We start from the raw sequence: 25,894 nt of genomic DNA on the forward strand, positions 1-25,894 counted from the left end.
GGGGCTTCAGATAAAGTATAAATAACCTCCTATTCCCACAGCAGTTTGTAAAGCTACAGATGGTGCGCCTCAAGTTATTCTTAGCAAATTGAATCCAATGGGCAACGAGAGAAAGTTGCTAACAGAGGGCTACAAAACTTGCTGTATCCTTAGAAGAAAGAGATATTTGGGGCGTTTTATTCATACAGAACAGCAGGTTGATATTTATCATCTCTCTTTACATTAAATCTGAAGCTGCAAGTATGATTAGCTTAGCCTAGCATGAATCTATGAGACCTCTTAGACACACACATTTCAATCTATCACTGTGTCCACTGGAGTGTGTGTCTATCTTGCGCAGTGAAAATGACCATAATGACCTATAAGACAGCTTACAGTATCTGCATACAGGTCTAGTTAACCTGAGTCTTTTCCATTTAGGAACCATGACATAGTCACACACTTCTCTTTCTCTCTTTCTCTCTCTCTCTCTGTGTATGTGCGCGTGTGTGTGTGCGAGCGCTTGCATGTGCCAGTCCTGCTGTTTTTGTTCCCTCCTTACACTTAATTACCCAGAGCAGTGGAGGGAGCAAGCACCCACTGTGCCATAAGGTATCCCAGAATACACACACACACACACACACAGCAGGGATATGTGGAGAAAGAAAAGGAGACAGAGCATGATCACCACCTTTCATTTCAGAGGTTCTCAGAGGGTCTCAGAGCAGAGGAGAAATTACTGCTGACATTTCAGACATATTGCTATTTGAGAGTCACTGTGGAAATGAGACCACCTGAAGGCAGAGTTCAGCCATTCAGTCCTGAGTTAATAAAGAGAGGTATCAGTGTTACCGAGCCTTGTTCTGTTCTATATATTATTTCTACTGCCTCATACAATAGTATTAATGTGGAATAAAAGCTTAGAATTTGAACATTTTCTATCATACAAGGTAGAACTGAATGTTTTGAGTCCTCATTAGCCAGGCACATGAAAATCAGTGACTGAAAAAGGTCATCATTATAAAACAACCTAAACCCTAATTTGAACAACAAAAGACTCATAAAATGCAATGCAAATGAAAATATTAATATAATTTTAAAAAGTGACAACAATATTACTCCTGAAGAAAATAGTGTTTAGTACTTGCTGTACTAAATATAACAACTTTATTGTGAAAGGCAGCATATTTTAACCTGTAAGCTGCATCAGGGTTACAACCCTGAAAACCTATTTTCTAAATGAGCTTCCAGCTGTGAACAATGGTTCCTACATCAACATGAAATCTTCCTCCTGAAGCTGGAATACTTTTAGTTATATTATGTATGAGTTTTTTTTGGGGGGGTCTTTTTCCTCTTCCTTACTCACTGGTTTTACAGGTCATGGGCAGGGCTCAGTTAGAAAAACGTGATATCATGTTATCTGTGTGTAGGTCATAATTTAACATTTGAACATTTAAAAAATGAGACCAAAGTTGTAACAGTTTATAAGACACATGTTTGTTTTAAGGAAGGAAAGATCCTAGTCATGTGCTCTATCAGCTATCTAACCACAGGTATAGTTAGTCATTAAAGTCCACCTTTGGACTGGAATTTTCCATTGCTGAATATATAAGGGTAATGGAGGAATGCCCTGACTCCTTGCTGTCTCGCTTAGTCCATAGGCCAGACCTTAACCCTCAGCTGTTTTTTCTTGGGGTAGATATTCTTTAACAGAAAAATGCAGAAAAACTTTTTAAGCGCTTGGCACCTTCGGATTCACACTAGAAGATGTCTCTGGACATCCATATGGCAAACTGGATTATGAGGACTCTGGGTTTGTCAGCCTCTCGCCATTTGTGTGAGCCATATACACAGTATCAGGTGGTTTGTGGGCAATTTATGGTGAAAGTTTAGCCAAAATCTTAACAGTGACATCATGAGTGTCCTCCTTTCTCCTTGACACCATGAAATCTGAAGGTCTCTATTGCGGGTCCTCTGGTGGTATGTAGTGCAAAGCAGAGAAGGTTTGTGGCTTGCTAGCTAAAATTCTCTCAGTAACGTTTATAAAGCTTCAGAAAAATGAAACACCAACTAGACAAACCTGACCGCTGACATCTGTGTCTTGTCAGCTAAATCAAATGCAGTTCCACAGGAACAAATACAACATTGTTCATCCACTGGACAAGTCATGTTCCTTTATGTTTAAAGGACACGTCTATGTAAACATAAAATCAAAATGACCCAATAAAAATCCATTGCAAATGTAAAATCCTGTTTTCAGGACCAATTTATTTCAGACACTCTTTTTCAAGGACATGTAAAAATGAAATGCTCTTATTTTAAATGACTCCTGTGTGAGTTTTATGTAATAGAATATTTTAAATGTAAAATATCAAAAATGGTAAGAGCAGTAAGGGAATTAAAAAAATCTAGGTCAGACAGAGGTAAAGTAACATTAAAGGAACTTGACTTTTTATTAGTTAGAATGACACTAGACACAGAAGTCCAGACAAAATTAAATGACCTATGAAACTGACAACTCTGATCTTGTGAAAGGCGCCTTTATCAGACCATATATACACTGTATATACATGCTATAAGTGATAAGCTTTAGTTCTATAGCCTATTATTTTCTGGATCATTAAGAACTCATAAATTAAAAAGAAATACTTGCATGAAACTGGGACTCATTACATTAATACCAAAAGATGTAACTGGGACAAAAACTTATTATTGCTGTAAGTTATAAATACCCAATAACACTAAAGAAATACATATAAAACTCTTATATAACACATATCCCATTAATGTTTTATTTCATGCTTTGCTGATGACACAAAATGCATTTTGGGTAGAAAGTAATTTGTTTTTCTATTGGTCAGACTGTTTGAGACAGTGATGTGACGTAAGTGCTACCCAGCAATGATATTCCCCATAAAGAAAGAAAGTTGATCACTAGTGTCAGTCTCCCCCCTGCTGGACATGTCAGGTAATACAATCTCATCCGCTTAAGACTGATTTAAAAGTCAAGTAGGTGATGAACTTTATTTGCAAACCAAAGCAGGAGAAGCAAAGCATCAAAACACTTTCCTGTCCAGCTGATACTGAGGAAGAGGCAGTTCTGTAAAGTACACTCCTTCTCCAAATAAGCCATGGTGGTAATGAAGAGACTAATGTTGGTTCCATGCTGAATGTTAACTAGAAATAGATTTGGACTCCTGTTTAATAGCTGTGGCAACTAAAGACAATCAACCTTTGCCTTCTCAAACGGTCAACAGGGATACCTTCAGAAGGTAGGACACTGTGAATAACAGGATATTAATTCTACTCCTAGCACGACAGCCTGCTGTGCAGTTGATACTGCTTTAATCTACTAGTGTGTTAGTTTCATCTTTTGTTATTGCACAGTCTTATTTTAAAGTTTGAACTGCCCTTGTTTATATTCATCTCACTGTTGTGTACATCCCCTAAGCTGACAAAAATTTCTAAAGAAAACACATTTCTCTATGTCCTGCCATATGCTACCTTCTCCTGTCCTGGGAAATTGCTGTCAGTAAAAAGGAACAGTTTAAACAAGCTTATCCCAGCGTTTTCTACTAAAATTATATTTTAGAAATGTTAGGCTTACACTGTCTTCATTGCCCATCTGTAATATTTTTCAATATCTCCTCCCATGTTTTGTGATTTCTTAACCAGTAATATTCTGATTACTCTCTGAAGCTGCAGACATTTAATTTCCTTATGGGCATCAGGTCTTCTGTCATCTGACTCTTGAAACCTCTGATATTGTTTTGATAATAGGTCCATGTATAGAGTCAAATCTGCTATCCAAATGCATTTTCAAAGTGTATATACGATCACATCCCCTGATTGTCATCAATATATTACAGCTGGGTGATATTCCATTTTGAGTCCCAGTTATAAATGCCATAAATAGTATAATGTCATCAGTAAATCATTTTACTATCTGCTCTACAGTTTTCCATCAGTTAATCAATATCAACATTTGCACTCTCTGGATGTTGTTTGGAATATTTTGTGCCATGTATGTGCACGTTGAGCCTGCGTCCAAGCTGCCATTCTTTTATAACCAGCAAAAAACGAAAACAGTGCAAACTTTGCTTCAACTCAGACTCAGATGTGGGACTGAAACCAAAATATCATTGGATCTGCTGCCACTGCAAACCTTTCCAGTCCTGCCACACACACACACAAAGATATACACCATGATGTAGGTCTTTCTACAGATTCAAAGATGCTCTGTGACGTAACGTATTTGCTATAGCCCTAAACCCCTTTCACTAATCTCAAATATGATTCTAATCCTAAAACCAAGTCCTAACCCTCAAACATTCCCATTTAGTTGTGAGGCAAAAACGTCATGACACACATTTGTTTTCATCCAAACCTTAACCTAAATCTATCTTTACTCTAGGCTTAAAACAAGTTGTCACCTTAAAGTTCAATGTTTTACATGGTGGGGACCAAGATCTGGTTATTATTACTTTCACAGTATCAGACTCTTTTCTCTTTTACCTCCTATTTTATTTGTCCTTTTTTAAAAAAAAACTTTATAGTCTATATATGTTTTTAAAATATAATTAAGCCATTTAGAACCATTGCACACCTTATTTGTTTATTTGTTTTCCTTTTGGGGATTAATATAATTGATTAATTATATTAATATTAATATTGATATATTGGTCTATATATCAATGCCAATATTTACTTTGTGATTAAATCGTGCATAAGAAGTCTTGATATGAGCAACACACACACTCATTTCTATATTCTGACTGGAAAGAGACCTTGCACAGAGCCGTCGGTTCCAGCGTAAACCAGCAGATGGCATCAGTAATACAGCTGAGACCACAAAGGACCGAGACAGAGATGTCATGACAGGAGCTAGATCCAAACAGCTGACCTCCTCTGTTTGGATCGTATCCGGGACATTTCACTATACTCCTCCCTTTAATCATGAGTAACCTGAACATCCACCTACTTTTTATGGAAACATGATAGAAATCCTTAACGGTACATGAGTCATAGTCTGTTAATTTCTCCAAAACTTTTATTTTACCAACCGCGTGTGCGCCGCATAATTGGACTAGTTGAAATCACACATATGTTATAGGCCTGTCAGTCCTGTAGTTATCATAACCTTTTATATTTATTGTTATAGTCTAATGTGTGTGTGCTTTTTGTACATGATTTACTGGATTTTTAATGCCCAACCTTTGGTTGGACACACGCACACGTTGGCGGCCGTCGAGTCTTGATGACCCACCGTCTGCACATTTCCGAAAGCTTACGGAGATTCACCGAGCAGCGACCCGGCCCCTCCCGCCCCCTCCTCCGCGCTACAGCCACTCTCCCCTCGGCTCCACTCCGAGGAGGAACCCGGTGTCCCCGGCTGATCGTTTCCAGTTACGTTGCCCCAAGATGGAGGTCTGCCGATGGCACAGCTAGCTCTTACGAGTCGCCCTAACGCTTTGTGTGTCTTTAATGACGCCTTTGTCGGGACAGAAGTGATTTGGTGCCACCACCATTTTTTGGAGGATTTACTTGGGAGGTACTGAGCTCCAGGTTCGGGTTGTGGCAGCCATGAGCTCCGGGGAAGGAGCGGAGGAGACGACGAAGGACGCCAGCGACATAGCGCTGTTCTCGAAGACCGGTAAGCCCAGAAATGAGTCGGGGAGGTCGGATTCAGCTCCACCGAGAGCTGCTCCCTTTGGTCCAGCTACATGAGGGACATTGTTCCCGACCGTGTGGTCTGCTCGTTGACTCGGATAGGGACTGATAGGGCAGGCTTTAACCGACGGGTTTGGCTCTGTAGTCGTAGACGAAGTGTACAAAAACAGCAATGGCCCACACAGCTGAGAAAATCTCTGAGGCGGCTTCCAGAATTGTGTTTCTCTGGAAGCCCATCCACACTGTAGCCAGGTAATGTTAGCCACAGCGCCCGGGTTCCATCTTCGGACACCTCTTCTGGTTTTGGGCAGTTTCGCTAGATTTCCGTGTACCTTTTCTCCGAAATACACAACTCTGTGTTGTGTCCATTCCTCTGTACTACCTCAACTCACTCACACTTACGATTGTTGTCAAAATGAGGATGTGGAAGCACTATTTGAGAAAGGAAAAACACAGGAACTGAAAATACTTGTTCTCTATCCAGCTCAGGCCCGACACGACAATTGGATCAAATCGACATTTTGCATGAGGATCAATACATGATTGAAATACCATATTGATGACATATTTGGTCTAAATCCCGTTGTATGAGTAGAGACATTGTTGTAACGAGGAAAGAAGCAGGTCAGGGTTGTCCGATAATGGACGCGTGTATTACCAATTAGCTTCCAATGGAATAGCATGCAAGCTAGCCAGCGAATGCTAGCTAAATTAGCACTGCTAGCTTGCCAGTGATTTGACAAAGCTGGCGTGTAGCTAAACAGCTTATTTGTTGATTAACTGCAGACAGACAGTGTGTGTATGTCTGAAACTCGCCATTCCATTAACTCGCTGTTTGTCCTTTTCTGTGCTGTCAAAAAACAGCACAACCATGTCAGCTATGTAAACAATACATGGCGTGGCACATACAGCCTGGGTGTGCACTGTGCAGGATAAGCTAGCTGTGTAACACACCTATCAAGGCCAGCAGGCTGCCTTTCACCAATAACACTGTCTGCAGCTGCGCTAAAAGCTCAGCATATGACACTGGTTTATTGATACACAGTTAAACTGCTGCTTTGACTCATGGTTAGGTGCAGCCCAGGTACATGTACAGACTGCTAATTTTAGCTGAGTAGGCTAATTTCTCAGCAGGGACTGACTTACCAATAGGGCCTGCACTGATTTCATGATAATAGCTCCTAGAAGACATTTAAGGTGTTGCAGAAATGTAAGTATTAATTTACACTGCAGACATTGCATGGTAAAAGCACATATAAGCCTTACTTATCATCGTCTTCTCACCTAATGTGTATTATAAACATTTGCACAGTTGTGGCAGTTATTTATTTATTTATTTATTTTTAATTGGTGGGTTCTGGGATAGAGTTGAATGAAATGGTGAACCATCAGCAAATGTCTGTTTGTGGGCCTTTGACGTGAAAAGCCTGTGAGCTTGCGGGCTGATCTTGCATATGCCAGATAATCTTCTAACTGCTCACTGACTCCAGGCAATGAAGTGAATTCAGTGCCTGATATGCTGCCTGTCAGTGATGCCATTTAACCCCTTACCTGCATGGATTTCTGCCCATATGTATTTAAAAGAAGTTTCCTCATGAATCAGTAGCTGCTTGTTTAACATATGTTACTTGTTTTTGTTGACGATGCATGCTAAAGTGTTCCTAAAATTTTAAACTGTGGCCAGTTGTATGAGAGAAATTAAAAAGCACAAGATAGTAATGCATTGTGCGTATCTGTATGTTGTGTCTCGGCTGTCCATAAGCCATTTTACTGGCTGTTCTAGTCCACCGTCATATGTGTAGTTATTGTGGTAGAACCGAGATTCTGAAATACAGTTTAAGGGGTGTAAACAAGGACGAGATTGCATGTATTGACATCCAGCCTCTGGCTCCTGTGGTTTTGTGTCTAGCGAGATAATAAGCCACAGAGGGAAGTTCAGTATCCGTACTGAGCTGATCTGATGGCTTCCTCTTAGGCGAGAGGCGAGAGGCATTCTGTAACTCACTTGCAGTCACACTTTGTGTGTTTTGTTGATGCGGCACAGCTGCAGCTATTCTGCTTAATTGTTAATCAGATCTGTTGCTAATTTGCTGTATGATTCAAATTGTTAGACATATCTCCTTTTCTATATTACCACAAGCCCATCTGCTGCTGCTTTACTTTGTAGAAAGTGCTCTTTATGTACAATAGAGAACTTAAACCATATTTTATCTTGTATGTTTCTGAGAAGCAGTCACAGTTTTCACTTCGGTTTTTCTAGCAGTAGTGAGGCTCAGCTACTGCTGAGTCAATGAATTTAAAAGTTGTGGTATAAGGAAAAAAAATGTGTATGACAAAAACACATTTGAAGGATCATGAATGAGCATTTTGATGCTGCTATCTTAAGATTCAGATCAATCTCTACTTAAAGCATTCTCATTGCTACAGTGTCTTAACAATCACCTAACCTGGTGTATCTGGTTGAGATCCACAGTTATGTATACTTAAAGCTAACCTGGGCCTAATAGGGCAAAAGTTATTGACGTTTAATTGACAAAACATGGGACATTTTCTTATATCGAGACCCTTTAGGAATATTTTGTTTTAGGGGTGATCTGTCCTTATCTTTTGGGTTCAAACCATATGTGTTGAAAGTCAGTTATTTATTTGATATTATGGTTACTTGGAACATCAGACAAACCTCATGTAATCTTAAGTGACCATTTTTCTGGCTTATGTGAAGTTCAACTGCATGTTTCAGCATTATTATTATTTATTTGTTTAGATTTTTATAACCCTATGTGTAATACTGAAGTCATTTGTATGGGTATTAGCTTCAAAGCAGCAGCGAGTGGAGCCTCCTTGTTGAAGTTTTGTTCTGGATTTCAAATAACTTCAGTAGTGAACCAGTAGTGGTTCAGGTCTATCTACAGATAGTCTATCACTGGCTGTGTACAGTAAGCTAGTTGTAAGGCTTGGATATCATGTTGGGGCTCCCCTCCTCTTTGTTTTTCTTATGATCTTCCTGTACATAGAGCTGGGACTCTTGTACAGACTTGTCTTGCCACAGGCTACGCTTTTTCCCTCCCCTTCATCCCCAGCTCTGTCCTGATCCCTTTTTCCATCCTTCAGCGTTCAGTTTCTTTGTCTTTCCCATGTCGTCCCTCTTTGCTTTCTTCGCTGCTCTCTGTCTGTCCGTCTGAGCTTTTATTAGCCAATGTCTGTTTCATGTTTTCCTCCAACTCTTGTTCTCATTGCGTAGTGCTGGGCCTCTCTGTCCTGATGCAAAATGACAACTATTTAAAAAAAACAGGCAAAAAGAACAAGCTTCCTCGTTGTCTTCTAGACTGGAATTAATACCTAGACCTCAGAGCTCTGAAACAGGGAGTTTTGTTGTGACATGTTGTCAATCATTCTGTTATTCCAATCCAAGCATCACTGGCTACTCATGATGACTAAGAGGCTGCTTTGTACAGTTGCTACTCGAAACAAATGCAGTCTGCACTTCCAGGCCTTCATGAATGAATGTTTGGAAGCAGTAACATGTCGTTCATAAGGTTGGTCTGTATGTTCAAATGAGCTTCGGTGTGTACGTGTGTTTGTGCAAGAAAGTGAGTGAAACAGACAAGCAGCGGAGAGGGAGAAATCTGATCCAGAGCTTGCATTTATGACTCAGACCCATTCACCCAGGATGAGGTCTGCACACACATGCACACACACTGAGGCTAATGGGTATTGATCCAGGAGATGGAGACTGATTGAGGTCCTCCAGGCTTCAAGCTGCCAAGTCAGATGCAGAGCAGAGGCCAAAAGCCTAATGCTTTACGAAGCAGATTTCTTTTATCATCTGGTAAAGTGAAGTGGAAGTAAACAGAGGATTGGAGCATCATAGATCAATGCAAATGAATGAATGAAGCCTAGGTGTGTTGTCACTTCGTTTAAGTCCCGTCTTGATAACATAGATTTTGTTCTTTGTGCTTGACAGGTTTTTCAGAAGCTGTAATGACAGAAAAACAGCTAACTAAACAAGTGCCACTTCAGGGGTACTCTAGAAAAGTAGTAATGCTCGTCCATAAAGTTGATTTTACAGCTCACCTAATTTGTAAAATCAGTGGAGTTTCCCATTTATCTGTTATATGAATTCCAGACATGGCAACTAAATATATATTATACAACGATATGGATGGAATTCTCTGTTATTATATGTGTAGTTTTATACCACAGCGTTATTAAGGCAACAGATTAAAGATGCACTCGTCTGATACTCCAATGTGGTACTGGTACAGGCACTGGCTTTATTAGGCACATTCAGTACTGTTCATGCCATGACACGGCCTAGTTATATACAGATTCTTTGTCAGTATGATGAAAAAGGTTAGTGTTTCCTCTCAGTTACAACAATTTATTTAGCTGCCCCTGACTCCAGATGTCTGAGTAGTCAGTCTCAGGGCAGTTAGGTGCTCTTTAAAGACAAAGTTTAGCTTCAAAGAGTCTTTAAAACACAGAAAGCAACACATTACAAATTTCTTGAAACTCAGGCTGAAGAATTGATGGTAAATCTTTGACAGTTGGGCATCTTGTGGTTCCCAATACGAGGGACTTTGTGATAGGCAGCCTCTGTTCCCTCTCAATTGCTTTTCACACTTACACTCACACAAGCACTTTGTCCAATTTGCCGTCCTCACTGACCCCATCTCTGTCTCCTCCATCTCGTCCTCTCTCTGTCTTTCTGTTGTTAAGGTCACGGCGTTCTGTGTTCACTCTTGCTTTCTCAACAGTGAGTGACCATTTTTTCCTCACACACATACACATAAATATTAGGTACTACAAAAGCGTCTGAGTAACTGTACTATTGTACAAAAGAGACGAGCGAACATAATAAATGGAAACCAGCTGGAGGGAAAGATGATGGTTATGAGATTTTAGCCTTTTATTTAGCCAGGCAGCTTCAATCAAGAGCAAATGGATGGCTGAGTAAAAAGCTTTTTAGAAAGGGCTGGAGATTAAGCTAAAACACGGGGATAAAAAACACTTCTTCTACTCAAACTGGTCCCTTTACTGTGGCTTTAAAAATGTGATGTTTCAGTTAGAAACGCATTCATCCCTTTAAATGAAGCACAAATACAACCCTGAACACATGGTAACAAGACAAGCTGCACAGCCAATTGGAAACCATAGTAGCACAGACAAAATACACCCCATAATGACAGAAATTTAAGGTTATTTCATCAAAATATAAAATAGTTTGTTTTCCTTATAGGAATATTCTAAATAATATAACCAACAGCCATCTGCTGATCCTTTTGTGGCAGTGTTACTATCATCTCATATTGCTGCAAAGGCAGTTGTAGAAAAATGCAGAAAATCTCGGCTGGTTAGGAAAGAATAAATTATTTAAATTGCTCTCATTTTCCCATGAGTAGCTGTGTAAACAAATAGTCTTTCTCATCCCCAATAACAGGTGCATATGCATTAATTTTTAAAGCTAGCAGACCAAGCAAACCCCCCTCAGTCTGCTGTGAGGTCAGTCTGAGTGGGAGGATTGTGATTTTTTTTTATTTTTTTTTTCTTTCCTTGTTTGAAGTATTATCTGTTGAAGGCTGTGGCTTTATGAGTTTTTGGTAAATCATTAGCAGTCAAACACAGGCCACTGCTAGTCTCTTGATGAGACATGACACTCTAGATCACTGTGTGACTCACTTGATGCAGAAATACTGTTTGGGGCAGAATTGAAGGAAAGCGTCCAAGGTTACTTTTGACCAAATCGCTACATAGAAACGCTACATCATGTGACAGAAACTCATGTCTGGTTGTCAAGCTCAGTCTAGTCTGAAACTGGGACAGGTTCCAAAAGTTATACTAACAACACACATTTATCATAGCACAGACAAAACACAGATGCTAAAACTCTATGTGGAGTTGAACTGCACAGTTGGTTTTCTGTGGGTTCAACACTTGTGACCCACACTCATGCATACCACTATTAATACACAAATATTGATTAAATCAGATTTAATCTTAAGTTATGCATTGCTTAAAAAGATGATTTTAAAGTTCATTTAACTTTGCGTGGAAAATGTTAGTTTGAACAATTTTGTGATAAGACTGTCCATCGTCTTGCTCAAGGCCTTTGCTGCGGATCATATTACAGGCTCTAAGGTTTGTTCATCGGGTTTAGATTTACTTTGGCATTACAATGGTGTATTCCAGTGTGCAAAGTTAGGTTTATCTATATTGGACTGTAGAGTTAATGGCATGAGCCAAGAGGCAAATGTCTGAAAGTGGCATTAGGGCAGTAACAATTTACTATCTGAACCACATTAGGATTGGTGGTTGGAACTAATCACACAGAGTTTAAATGAGGAAATTTTATGTTCTCTTATAAACTGACGTGCACACCTACAAATGCAGAACATGAAGGGAATCAGCTGCAAAATGATCTTGCACTATGTAAATAAATGTGGCGTAGAGCTATTAATGCCAATGGAGAAATTACGGATGCAAATTTAAGATTTGGGGGAGTTCCATGGTAACAGACAAAGACGGCCAGACTAAACACGGCGTTTTCAATCAGAGCATAGTGAACGAAGCAATCACATGCCATGAAGTAAAATAAAAGGCATCACTGGAGATGTTTGTAGCCCGAAGCATGTATGATGTCAGTGTGAATGTTTAGGCGTACCACAGAAATACAACCCCTAATCCAGAACAAAAAGCACCAGATTGCATTTCAGAGGAAACAATGTTCACTTCTCCAATAGTCAGATGCCTGCAAACAAGTTTTGTGTTTTTCTGGATGTGTTTTACATGGCAACGTGAAGACCAGCATGTAGCAGCTTACCAATGAGGTTGAACAAGTTTGGGGAGTGATGACCCGGTCTACTTCTGCTACAGTGAAGTCACTATAGGAATGAATTTACAAAGATTGTCCTAGATGTAATCAAATGCTGTAAAATATGAGTATACTGTGTTTTGATATCAGAAAGAGTCAGTATGTTGTTAATATAGTGAGCAGATTGCAGGTCTTCCCAGAGAAGGTATAGCATGTGTGGGAAGGCAGACTGGCCAAGAACTGTTTCAACAACAAATCTGCTTAGTCAAACAGGAATATGTATGTGTCATGTTTAAGAGCAGGGCTCTGTGGCAGCGGGTGTCCCTGTGTAGTGGTGTCGTTTTTGGCAGCATTAGGCATGTTAGAGGTGAGAGTTCATTGGATTACACACACTGACCTAATCTAATCTGGTGTTGATTCTCTGGGATTATTGTGTGTGTGGTTTTGTATGTAGGCATTAAAGGTTGAGGTAGGTAGGTCAGTGCATACAGTCTCAGAGTTTTTTTTGTTGTTTTTGTTTTGTTTTTTAAATGGCAAAACTTTCCTGATTCCAGCTTCATAAAAGTCAAGACTTGGTGATGGTGATGCACAGTCCAAGAGCTTTTACTTGAATAAAACAAGACAAATGAAGATGTCGCTTTAGACTAAAGGAAACTGTAACAGACATTTATAGTAACTTCTGATGTTTTATTGACATAATAAATAATTGATTTAAAAAAAAGTTGGATGAATTGATAAATAAACTAATCATTAGTTTCAGTATGAATTGTTAATCAGATAAATAGTTCAATGCCAGTCTCATGTCTACCATTTAAATACGATACTTAAGCCAATAAACAATAATCTTATTATCATTAAGATTGATAGCTTAGCTTCTCTAGTGTTAACAAAAATCACGAAATCAGTATGAGCTGTACTGATTGAGAGTGGATTTTGTAACAGTTTGACAGAAGCAAACTAGCTGTTTCCTCTGCTTTGAGGGTGTAGCTTCCTTTTTGTGAACAGATATGAAATTGGTACCTGTCTTCTAAAGCAGCCTTTAAAAACCGTCCAATAAAACAGTCTACAAATTTCCAGACATTGATATTGTGACCTTTCTGATCAAAGAATAAATAATCCAAACTACAAATCATGCATGCAGTACTGCTTTGTGGTACTTGACAGATATCGTACCACTGGTACTGAGTGACACATTTGGTTCGGTACCAAAAATGGTTATGTATCAAACCAGAGACGGAAGAAATTTTACACTTCAAAAAGGCATGCAGCCTTCTGTGCTGTAAGTGCATGTTTTTTTTATTCAACTTTTGGACTATGTCCACCATAAAAGCCTGGCTTTTCAGCCAGTCACCATAGTAACAACCGCTACCAGGTCTGCCATGTAACCTGCGGTATGTCTTTACCACCATCCCATGTAAACCAGGCTGGCAAAGACCTGTTCTATCAGTGAACCGTTACCGCTCATGCAGACAGACACACAAGTTGCCATCCAGATATGGCCTAGATGAGACCAAAGGGCAACTGATAGGAGCTAATAGTGTGGGTTGGTTTTTGTGGTCTTTGTCTGGCCACTGAGTTAATGAACAGGGCACACACGACATTTGGATGTAATCAAAGCAACGTTTTACCTGCAGTGCTACTTTCAAAAAAGCAGAAGTTCTTTCATGTAGTAACGTAGCTGTCAGTCAGAGTACTTTTGAATCACCGTTAAGCAGAACAGAAGCATTTAAAGTCAGTTTCAGAGTACTTAATGAGTAATGACCTATTGAATGACAGCTAGCACAGCTTTACCCTGTGAGATTAAAAGTTATTTAATAGTATAATATAATAATGTCTAATGTAGTCTATTAGTCCATTTGCTGGTGAATTGAAGTGTTAGGGTGTTTGTTAGATGTGTAAATGAGAGTTTTTGGCTTGTGCAAACCATCTCTTACAAACAACTGAAACACATACAATACACACACACACGTTCACACACACATATGCAAACCTCTTGCCTCTGTGTGTGTTTATAAAAAGGAGCTTGTCCCACTTTTCCCTCTCAACTGCCGTGCTCTCGTTCGCTAATTTCTCCAGCGTGATAGCTAATTGGTGTGAGCTCTGGGAAAATTTGCCACCCTGCTGCTGTCTTCTTAAAACAAGCTGGAACAGGTGCAGGAAGAGAGTCGAGGGGGCAAAGAGAAAAATGGAGAGAAGATGGAAGAGGCAGGAGGTAGGTTGGATGGGAGTGGGAGGAAAACACAGATTGCAAGAAGCTGTGAAATCATGTGCAGATAACCATTTTCTTAACGCGTTCCTGTAAGGCCTGCATAAACAGTAAGCCTTGGAGCGGGTGAATGATTTTATTGTCCTGTTCGGGGGAAATAAGGAAGCCTATTCAGCGCAGGTGGAAGAGAAAGGAGAGGAGGAGCTGTGAAATTCAAAGACAGAGAGAGCAAGACCTTGGAAAGATAATGAAGACAGGAGAAGTGTAGCTTAGTGCCAATGCCAGTGCCAGTCTTTCTACTGGTTAATGGAAGAGGTTGGTAAAAGAATTGAATTGGCTTGCAATTGATTAGAATCGGTGTAAAAGATTTGCCAGAATGGTCCCTGCTCCTATTTTGAGAGAAGAAAGAGCTAGAAAGTGAACCAAACTAGGACGAGTCCTGAAAGACCATTGTACTCCTTTCTTCTCTGGGTCTCCAGTGCATTCAAAACTGCTATCTCACTGTTGCCCTCCCCATTTTGCTCACTTGCTCTTTCCGTCTCTTTCTCTGACTGTTTTTCACCCCCATTTTCTCTCCTGCTAAGGGCCAGTAACTGAGAGGAATTGATCCACTGTAAACATCACAGTCGCTGGCCTTTTGTCTGTTAAAGCAATGGCTGCAGACTGCTGATGTCGGGAGGGTCCTAGAGGTCCCTGGGCAGAATGAGCCACAGTTTAAAGCATTGGCTTTTACTCCTGATATTTAGGGCAAAGCCAGTTTTTTCAGTTTTCATCTAAGATGATGGCCGAAAAATGTCAGTGTCACACTTCGTTTAGTCATACTGCTCCTATCCACCATCATGTTAGTTTTGTCTATAGCTGTACCTATCATAGACATAGATGTGACTCTTATGTTACACAGCCGCACAGATAGCAACGTATTTAATGTCTCAACTTTGGAATGAAGAAGAACTCGTTAGTGCATAACGTTTTCAGCCTTCAGATTCGAGCACTATGGCTGTTACATGAACAGGAAGCTTGTTTTCAGGTTAAAATGTATTAATGTTAAGTTAAAGGGTAAAGGTGTTTTTATCAAGGCTTATGTTCAGCTGAAAGATAGTTGGGGTTAGGTAAGACTTAAGCCTTTGACAATATTTGTTTTAACTGCTCACATATGTTCACGTATGCATTTTTTTATTTGGTGGAATTGATAATTTGTTTTTTTTGTTTTTTTTTGGTGGAAATTTGGAAGTTCTTAAAGATTTTCTGGTGACTGTTAGCCACAATTTAGTAAGTGACTTAATTGAATTTGGGTTCAGTGAATGGACTCCGAACTGGATTTACATTCAAATAATTGCTATTGAAGGCCCCTCCAATTCCAGGCCCACAAAAACTACACAAGGACCACGAGTAAACCTTCTCCTGATAATGTTTGTGAGTTTGTTTGGTGGCATCTGCCAGTGTTGCATGATCTGTGCACTCTGTCCTATCTATCCCAACTATTACATTCTGTGCATCACATCCATACATCGGTCACAAAGAATTGGGACCATTTTTACTTTTACTGAATGAAAGTAAACTGATAGCACATGCACTAATATTATAACAACACTGATAAACTATTTAATATGGATTGGTCATATCTGGTTGATAATGCATTCACTGAATAAGATCAGTATCAGTGATTAGGAACCAGTGTATCAAAGCAGTTTATTCCAAGTATGTGATAAATGCTACCTACATTGCAGCTACTGATGTTAGCAAATATTTACCAAAAAATGAAAAGCTGTCACGATTGTTAGGCGGGATTAAAGAGGCGCTCCAACTGACTTTGGGGTGCTATTGCGTATGTCTCAAAAGTTGGATAAAGCTGTGAGAGAGTTGCACGAGGTTTGATCACTTTCTGCACATGAGGTGACTGGAGTCAAGGTCAGTCAGGGCTAAAGTTTAAAGATTTGAAAGGAGAAAAATATCCAGGGGTGTGAAGTTGGAAAGAAGTGAGCTAAAATAACCCAAGTCTAATCTAGTGTGTCTGCACTAAATTAGCTGCTACTGCTGTTACGTGTCTAAATCTTCTACTGAATTGTTAGCATTTGAGTTGCGTTTTGAGTAATTTAAGTGCCAGGTTTTAACAAATTATGCTACATCAGTCTGACAGTGTTTATGTAATATTAAATCATTGGAGTACTCTAAGGATTAGAGTAAGACTCTGAAAGGGACTTTGTCTCTGTGTAACAATTGTGGCTGTTTAATAACATAGTTGGCAGAGCAGTGATGATCATCGTGGCTGACCTAACAATGAAGAGAGCACAATCTGCAGAAAGAGATGTCACAGTACTGATCACATTGTTTGACTGTTATTTGCGGGACGTGCAGGGCATAAATACCACAGCAATGAGTATTTGGCACCAACAAACAGAGACCTAGATAGCAAAGACACAGAACTCTTTCATTATGTCTCTAGGTTCAGTATTACATACCATGTACCAGGCTGACAACATGAATCTTAAAAGTTTCACTCTATAATATCTCACCACCTGCAGCAAGAAACAAAAAATCTTCTCTGATCCCTTAGGTAATATATTGTTAAATATGTTGTTCATGGTTCTTGAGACTGTTTACTAAACCCCTACAGCAATATCTGCTGCAACACTCTTCAAAAAAGCTTTGACAGCAGTGCTATTGCTCATTGTTTTGAGCTTTACACCTCATTGCAGTCAACATGAGCCAGACAATAGGTATTTTTAAATGAAAAGGGGTCTTTCCTATCGGCATGAGTCAAACGATGAGTGTGCTTGCCGAGAAGGGGAAGGCAGGGGCCCACAGAAAGGGTGGTCTTGTGTTAATGTGGGCTCACAGACAGAAACTGTGTGTCGGGACAAGAGGGAACTGTCTGTGGAACACAGCACAGTTTAGGATACAGTATATGCAGTGTTCAGCAGAGCTGAGGTCTAGGTGAGTTCACTGTGTCGGAGTGTTTGCGTGTTTCGGAGGGAGTTTGGATGTTTTATGGGATTTGGCTTGTTGAATTTTTTTGCTTTGCCATTTCCTTAACGGCCGTTACGTGTGTCTGTGTGAGATCTGTTTAACTTTATCCAGACAGCTTGTCTGACGTTTTTGCGGTAGGCTTATCCTACTATGGTCTGTAAAAAACTTGGCTCAGAGTCTTTGCATGTCTGTGTGTGATTGGATTAACCCACTGCTTCAACGGCCATATCTCAGAGGAAAAGCCTCCATTCATGACAACATGTGTGTTTATCTGTGTGTCTTTATGCACATATATTGTTTTCTCCTTTTTGCCCATCTGTTTGACTTCTGGCTTGGTTACAAGTCTTCTTGTTTGAATTGTGATAAGATTTATTGTAGGCACTCACTACTATAGTGTGGTATTACATTGTCGAATACTGCGGCTTAAGTGGACGTCTTTGGCATTGCAAATATGTGAAGTATGTGGGTCTTTGGTCTGTCTCTTGGCTTCCTTTTTTTTCCTTGCTTTTCTCCTTCATCCCATTCATTCTCTGTGAAGTTCTCCCAGGTACACGACTTTAAAGAAAATACCTCTGAGATCTTTGTGTCTCTCTTGACTGATCACCTCTGCTTTACCATACCCTGGTTGTGTTTGTCAGCTTCTCCTTAAGAGCACTGTGGCACCAGTTACTCCCAGCAAGTCTGTCCTGTGTTTTTGCAAGTGCAAGCATGTGAGCCAGAGGTTTATTGTTTTCTGATACCAAATCAAGTGAAAACTCAAGACTCTGCACTGTTCTTTTAATTAAAACTTTACTCTTGTAGACATGACTCAAGCACGTACTTCAATCCAACATTTAACTATTACTGCCCACCTTGTGCTACAGGGTCTTAATGCTAAATGAGAGAATTCAGTTTTTGAGTTTTAATGAATTTGAAACAGTTCTGCATGTGCTTCACTCTCCATGTGATATAGGATTTGTGGTAAATAGAAACATCCAACTAGAACCAAGTTGATATTAGATACTTGAGAGCACAGTTCTAATATCCAGGACAGCCCCTAGCTTCTTTCTGACTTTATGCTGTGTAAAGTCTAACAGGACGCAGTAAGCCTGAGTCAGAACAGAGGGAGCATGTGTCATTGAGTCAGCCAGTCAAGCATCCAGCCTGTTTACATGTTGACAGCACATGACACTGACCGTATCTTTCCTTTCAGTCACAGCAACAACCTCTCACACATGCGCTATAGGCTGGATCAATGGGCCGATTGTTATATTGGCTGGGAAATCAGTGGGTCTTGGTCATGGGTTTTATGGTGATGAAAAGTTGACTCGTCCAGTTTAAGCAGAACATGCAGTTTAAGAGCATGGAAAACTGGTTAGTAAATGTTACCAAAAATATTTGATATGGATAGATATTGTTTTTTATGTGTTATATATAATTATATCAATGACTTAATATAAAATAACTAAATATTACTACTAAAAATAATACTAAAAATAAGTAAACTAACATGGTAACCATAATATATGGTAGACATCAACATATTAACGTCATGTAAGCTTGCTGAGGTTTAACTCAAAGCACCACTCTGCTTTTTTAGCAAATGAGCCATCATTTTCACAGAATTGTAGTTAAATCTATTGCATGTTTGTTGGATTAGCCAACATATGATTATGGATTTATTGTCCCCTAGTTTTTCCATTAATCCTTCTGTCTATTTGCTCTTTTTGCTGTTATATTTGGAAGTATTTATATTATGTTGGTAATACACTTTTTTCTTTTTCTTGCTCTTTTTCTGCATGCCTACAGATGGATCCCTCCCTAAAGAGCCAAAAGGAGATGTATCGAGTCAGATAGCAGGTAAAACATTCACACATGCATAAATCTACACACACTATTCACAGTGATTCAGAAATTTGCAGCTGTCTCTCCATTCTTGCTATATGTTTTTGTTAGGAGAGTGGTCTGTGTTTTGTTAATGGTGGACACACACACATGTTTGCATGCTAGATTATTTAACGTTCCCGGTGACAGACGGGTCACTGCTATAAGCTCTCACTATCAAGGCTCCTCGACTGCACCTCCACTCCCTCTCCCTCTCCTCCAGCCACAACTCAGCATGTTGCGCCCATTGACGGTGTATAGGGATGGACCTAGACAGTGTGACATCACCCATAGCATTATGCACCGCGAGAATGAAGCCAATTCAGTTGTCATTTTTGGTCGTCATGTACATCGCCATGTTGCTTTTTGCATGTTACATATTTGGACAAGGCAGTGTCAGAGAACGTTTCCATGGCAACCACTGAGCCAATCAGCAGTGAGCTTCCCCTGAAGAGAGCAGCTAAAGCTACGACCACAATCTGATCTGGCCTAAGCCATAAGGGTTAGCCTAAGGCTAAATCACAATATCTGTTATGTAGAATTAATTCTCAAATATAGACATAAAATAATTAGGAATATTAAGAGAATATTAAAACAAAGACGACAAAGCCACAATGATTACTGGGGCAACAATGATGACTTAGTATTTGGCGCTGATTTTTCAATGGAAGCTAATGGGAGCCAGGGCTTGTTGAACCCAGCGGCTAATTCCTATATGGCTTCAATCCTGGAAGCGGGCTTGCTGTGTCCCCCCCCTTCTACAGCCTCAGATGTGACATTTTGAGAAGAAATGAAGACATTTTATATTATTACTGTACTTTACTGGGAAGTTTTCTGTTTAATGAACTATGCTTTCCAGTCTGACTTTGAATAGCTTTAGTCTAAATGTATCATCAGTATCTGCCTTAAAACCTCAAAGCCGTTCAAACCCTAGATATAAATGAGGACAGTGAGTTGGCAGGTTGCTCCAAAGCCCCTAGGGCCCTAATGGTGACAGCACTAGCACCCACAGAAAAAGGCAATGAAAGCAACATGAATGCAGTTATATCTAGACAATACTTGGCTTCTTTGCTACTGTTTTGGCCTGTCTGTGTGAAACAGTCAGCAGTGTTTTTCTTAAGCTTCTTGGTGGTTGCCAGTTATCACTTCCTGATTAGAGAGGGGTGGGGGATTAGGCCTGTCCATCTGTTGGCCTGGCCTCCTCAGCCACTGGATTGACTGGGTAGCTAAAGAGAGGGCTGTGGGGGGTGGGGACATCAGTGCTGTTATGTAATAATGTTAATGCCTTTGGACCTTGGCAGATGTGCTGAAGAGTACTTTGCAAGGAGGGAGTGTCATGGGCATTTGCATTTCCATCACTCTTTTAACTTTTTCCCCCTCTTGGACAACTTAGTAGAGTGTTACCGTGTTTCCACAGTGTTACAGTGAGTGTGTGTCAGTCTTTAGTAATCAATTGTATTCTGCAAGCTGAAAAGGCATATTAGCGTCACCTCCAGATGGTGTATTCGTGCAGATTGGAATGACTGAAACAGAAAAAGGTTGCAGCAGGCAAGGCTGCAATTGGATGTTTGCAGGAACAGCTGAAAATAAGACAACAGTGTCAAACAGTGCACTGTGGGTTGCACTGAATTTTGGTGACAGGAGGGTAGTCTGAAGTAATGCTTGTCTTTTTTAAACTGTCATTGGTATATTTGTGGATTGTCATGTATAAAATTCAATACCGACTGTAGTCTTCCTCTGTCTCGTCACGGTTTGTCAGAATGAGATCAGGTGGTGTTTAAAGACCCATTAGGGCACCAATAACAAGCCATCTTTTTTCTCTCTTCTTTCTGTCTGCCTTTTCTTTCCTCCTCCCTCTCTCCTCCCCTGCTGTGTTTGGGTCGCTGGGGTAACCCTGGCCTGTTTCTCGCTTGGTTAGCCTACCCTGCTATTAGAGGTCTGGATGGATGGAGGGAACAGAAAGAGGTGAAGGTAAAAGAAAGATGGTGCTTGCGCTCTCGCTGTCTCTTCCAGGCCAAAACTCCAATTTGGGGACAAAAAGGGGAAAATGGATGGACACAGAGAGTCTGTCTGAGTGGACTGGAAACAAACGCTCAGGCTGCACTGTTCAATCGCTTATGCTGTCAGTGTGGTGTTTCAAGATAATGATACCCCGTTTTCATCGATGGGGCCTGATTTTCATTGAAGCGTGAAATAAGTGCCTCACAAATATCTCTTAAAAATTGCATCTTTCAGTCCACACTGTCTCTCTTGCATCAGAGCAGATCAGCCAAAGAAATCATTCCTATGGTATGGGTGGTGAGTCTTTTACTCAACAACTTTAGGGGCATTAGTCTGTTTTAAAAAAAAAAAAAAAACAGTGAACTCTTCTTCTGCCTCGAAAAAATCTGCTAGTGGAGATGTTAATGATTTTAATGTCCCAGAATGATGGTGAATTGTACAAATGGCAGCAATATGGGTACAAAATAGATATGAGTGTATTGCTCAATCACCAAATGAAAGAATGGGCAGGAATTATATGTTATTACTTGTTAGCTCCTAACCCACTTGTTTGTGTTTGTGTACAGTGGCATAGCCAGGGCCAGGTTTACCCACAGTAGGTGCATTGTTAAGAGTAGCACAGCTGTGTCTCATCACAGCGGCCAATCAGGTCAGCCCTTGTTGTTTCTTAGTTGTCCAGCAGGGCAACACCCACCTGTGCAGCAGCCAATTAAAGTTGCTCTAATAGGATATAGGGGCAGAAGGAGAGCTGCCTGTCAAAAGTAAAGTAGCACTTTCACCAGTGTTGCAGCATGTAAATAAAAACACAAAGCACAAAAGAGGGTTCATTATATGGAGGAACAAGGGGGGACAGTGTTGAACTAAGAAGAAAAGAGAAATATGTATAAGGAAGCAGTCAGCAAATTAAAGTGAAGTGGTTTTCAGAGGTGTGTCTATCATAGGAACAGGACACCTGCATCTGTCATAGATCTGTTATTTTTTGATCATTTAATTTAGTGAGGCTGTTGCCAGTTTAATGTAGAGTAGTACTGCAGGAATACATAGCTTAGCAATCTTCATTACTAATAGCACGTCTGCTTCATTTCTGTCTTCTACATCTATCATTAGCTGTTAATGACGCCCACTTTTTCCTGGGACATGGAGCTTTAACTTCAGTGTTTTAGCACAGTATTATAGATGTAGTCATCACAAACATGTTTAAGACCACTTTTGCAAGCCAGAAGGCCACAATGACTTCCAGACCCTGCAACAAGGTTAAAACTGCTGCCCATTTAAGATTTTAATAAGGTTTGAGATCATGACAGTACAGTATTTTCAGCTTTTTCATAGTAGAGTTGTTCTTTTAGGGAAGGAAATAGCTATGAAACCAAATTTACACCATGGGAAATATAAAATCTGTTCATACAATTATGAGTGAAACCATTAAAAAGTGTCAATTCAAATTAATTCCGTTTTGGCATTTCCCACTGTGGATTATTTGTGAGCAAAATAACCATGGGATCAATAAAACCAACTCATAACCACTGCTACTGACTATCCAGGAACTAGTTTTTCTAACCAGGTTTGTCAGGGATCAGGATGTAGGTCAGGGGTACAAGTCACGTATATCCTATTCCTGTCCACTCCCTCAGCCTCAAGGAATTCCTGCCATTCCCACACATCCCTCAGCAAGGAATTTCTGGCACATTGTGAATGTGGGAAGTCCACAACTATGCAAGGATGCACACACATGTGCACAGTTTTGGTTTCTCTTGACCCATAACAGCTGGTTTGGAAGCAACGTGTCCCAAGTCAGCAGTGGGCGAGCCTTTATGAGATTACACCCGTATGTAACTGCTCTTTAATCAGATAAGGAAGATGTCGTGAGTGTGTGTGTGTGCTCTTTTTGTGGTATGTTGGCAACTTTCCCCCTCTCCTCTGACTAACCATACCAGCCATCCCATCTGTCCGGATCCAGGCAGCTGTTGCATTCTCAGTGTTTTTTTAAAATATACAAACACTCCAGCCCCTCCCAGAGCTATTTTTCATAATTTCTCTTCAACAGACTTGTAGTGGTATTGTTGAGTAAACTACTTTATTGTAACAGCCAGTCTAATATTCACTTGACCTCTGCGAGACCTCTACAAGTCTTTGAGTGTTGGCATATTCACACACACACACACACACACACACACACACACACACACACACACACACACACACACACCCTCACACACACACACACACACACACAATGATCACTGATGATGTAGCAAGGGGCGATGGACATTTCTGGCATTTCTCTCTCATCCCTTGCACTTTCTCACTGATGGGTGTAGCCATGTCAGTAGTTGCTGTGTGATATCACGATCCAGCACATACAGGACTAGTGACATAGGAAATACTGAGACCAGCTTTAGTTTAAGAAATTATCGAGTTAATGGTGCATTTTTGTTGCATGGGTTAGACTTCTTGTGAAAAATAGCCCACATCAACTTTTAGAAATGAAATTCTTTTTGGGTGCTTGGCATTGGATGTCTGTTTCTCTAACCTGCATTTCGACATCATCAACAAGGTAATAATCTCTGCAGCTGTTGCTAATAGTTTATTGGTAATAAATAAAATTAGGAAGGGCATGGAAATAACATTTTTGGTGTTCAGTGTGCCAAGAGACTTTACATATCAAAGCACTAAGAAGGAATCCAAAACTGAAGATTACTGGGTGGGCATGATTCAGTCTGATGAATTACCCATGTGTCTCTTGTTTGTGGGAAATCCAACTGTATTGTAAAGATACAGCAAAGCTGTTATTGCACATATTTTTAATTGCAGTACCTCAACACCATGGCTCGATCACATCGTTTTCAGTGTGACAGCCTTAGATATGCCAAGGAAGCATGGAGATCAGGAGCCAAATGAAAAGAAATCTATCTTTAGTAATGCTTCTTGACTGATGATTAATCCTTTTTCGTTACAGTTTTCTTGACATCATGGCTTCTCCTTCTGACATTGAGTTCAAAGTACCAGTTACGCAATAAACTACAGAAAGTCTCCTTAACTTAACTGAGCCAATCAAGTTTAGATCTTGTGTCTACCTAATTAGATAATTCTTAATAATAATGAGGGGACAGTTCCTAATATTTCTTCAGAATGACAGAAATGCACTGTTTTTCCAGCAGACCTTAAAAAATTTAAAGTGAGCACCTGTCTCCCTTGCAAATAGGTTTTAATCTCAATGGGACTTACCTGGTTAAATAAAGGCAAAATAAAATAAATACAATAATTATTAGACCATTAGGTCTTAATCACTGGAAGTTAATGAGTTACCTAAAAAAAGAATTGAGAGCAGCTGCTTAATATTTCATATTACTCCATCCTCAGTGCTGAAACAGTGAGCATAGACTAAAATCATGTTATATATTCTGGGTAAAATTGCTAAATCCTGATACAGGTAAACACATACACATGTTTAACCTGCCCAGTACAACCACACTTAAAACTGTTGCTGTCTGTTTGAACTTATGTTTGAGCCTCTCCTGCACCCTGTAAAGATTTTCTCCTTCAGTCTCTGGTCTGCCTCTCCATGCTAAGCAGCTTCTCGGGGTGAATAAATGCAGTGCATGCATGTTATAATTATTGCCCCTCCTACACATTGAGGATTACCTCAGGAACCCGCCTTTCCAAAAGACAGGCAGATTAGCAGTTAACCTAATACCGATACCATGCAAATACAGACACAAGTCCTGTGCACTAAAACAGGCTACACCAGTCACTGTGTTTCTGCTCGGAAAGGTTTGCACCAGCTTTTCCATATAAATGTGTGGACAACAGCAAAATAGGCGGTTTTGGTTGTCTGCTGGATTGGAATATCTCCCCTCAGGAATCCCAGGATTAGCCTCAGCTGCTGTGACTCTGCCCACAGTGAGATTCCTTCAGCACATCGGTCAGCATATCATTAGCTGACGGTAGAAGCGGACTACGTTCCTCTGTCAACAAAGTTAACGCCACAGTAATGTATGGATTTCTTACAGTTTGTGGGAGAATTATCAAACATGACTTGCTGGGCAGCCAATCACAAGTGGTGCTATGCCCAGACCGGCTCCGCCCTCATTCAGCTGACAGGTATAGCATTGTTTGGGGAGGGTTGGGCAACAACAGATCTGCCACAAGTTAATTTACATTATTGGTTTTTTACTCCAACTCCTCACCTTTCAGTATGTATGTGTGAAAAGTGAATATAGAATTTATTCTTCTTGTTTGAAATGAAAGGAGAGGGACAGAAATAAAGAGGGAATGAAATGACACCTTTGACTGTGACTGATTGGTCTGCACATCATTACCATCTATATCTCTTTTACCCCCCTCTCTGGCTTTCCACCTGTCATTTACCACCCCCTCTCTGCCTTCCTTCTCTTCAC

General features: G+C 40.1%; 1 protein-coding gene across 4 annotated transcripts in view; it reads left to right on the forward strand.

The window, feature by feature from the left end:
• The first annotated feature begins 4,971 nt into the window (after positions 1-4,971).
• Positions 4,972-25,894, forward strand: part of LOC113126736 (triple functional domain protein) — a 64,795-nt gene continuing 43,872 nt past the window's right edge. For 3 of the 4 annotated variants that reach the window (XM_026300842.1, XM_026300843.1, XM_026300844.1), the window contains exons 1-2: positions 4,972-5,632; positions 19,422-19,472. In XM_026300842.1, the coding sequence (XP_026156627.1) occupies positions 5,563-5,632; positions 19,422-19,472 (121 nt within the window). In that variant the 5' untranslated portion in view covers positions 4,972-5,562. Of the gene's footprint in view, positions 5,633-17,542; positions 17,601-19,421; positions 19,473-25,894 lie in introns of those variants that run through there. The other variant, XM_026300845.1, reaches the window with a different exon arrangement.

Source organism: Mastacembelus armatus, chromosome 11, assembly GCF_900324485.2.
Source record: "Mastacembelus armatus chromosome 11, fMasArm1.2, whole genome shotgun sequence".
Classification (NCBI taxonomy): Eukaryota; Metazoa; Chordata; class Actinopteri; order Synbranchiformes; family Mastacembelidae; genus Mastacembelus; species Mastacembelus armatus.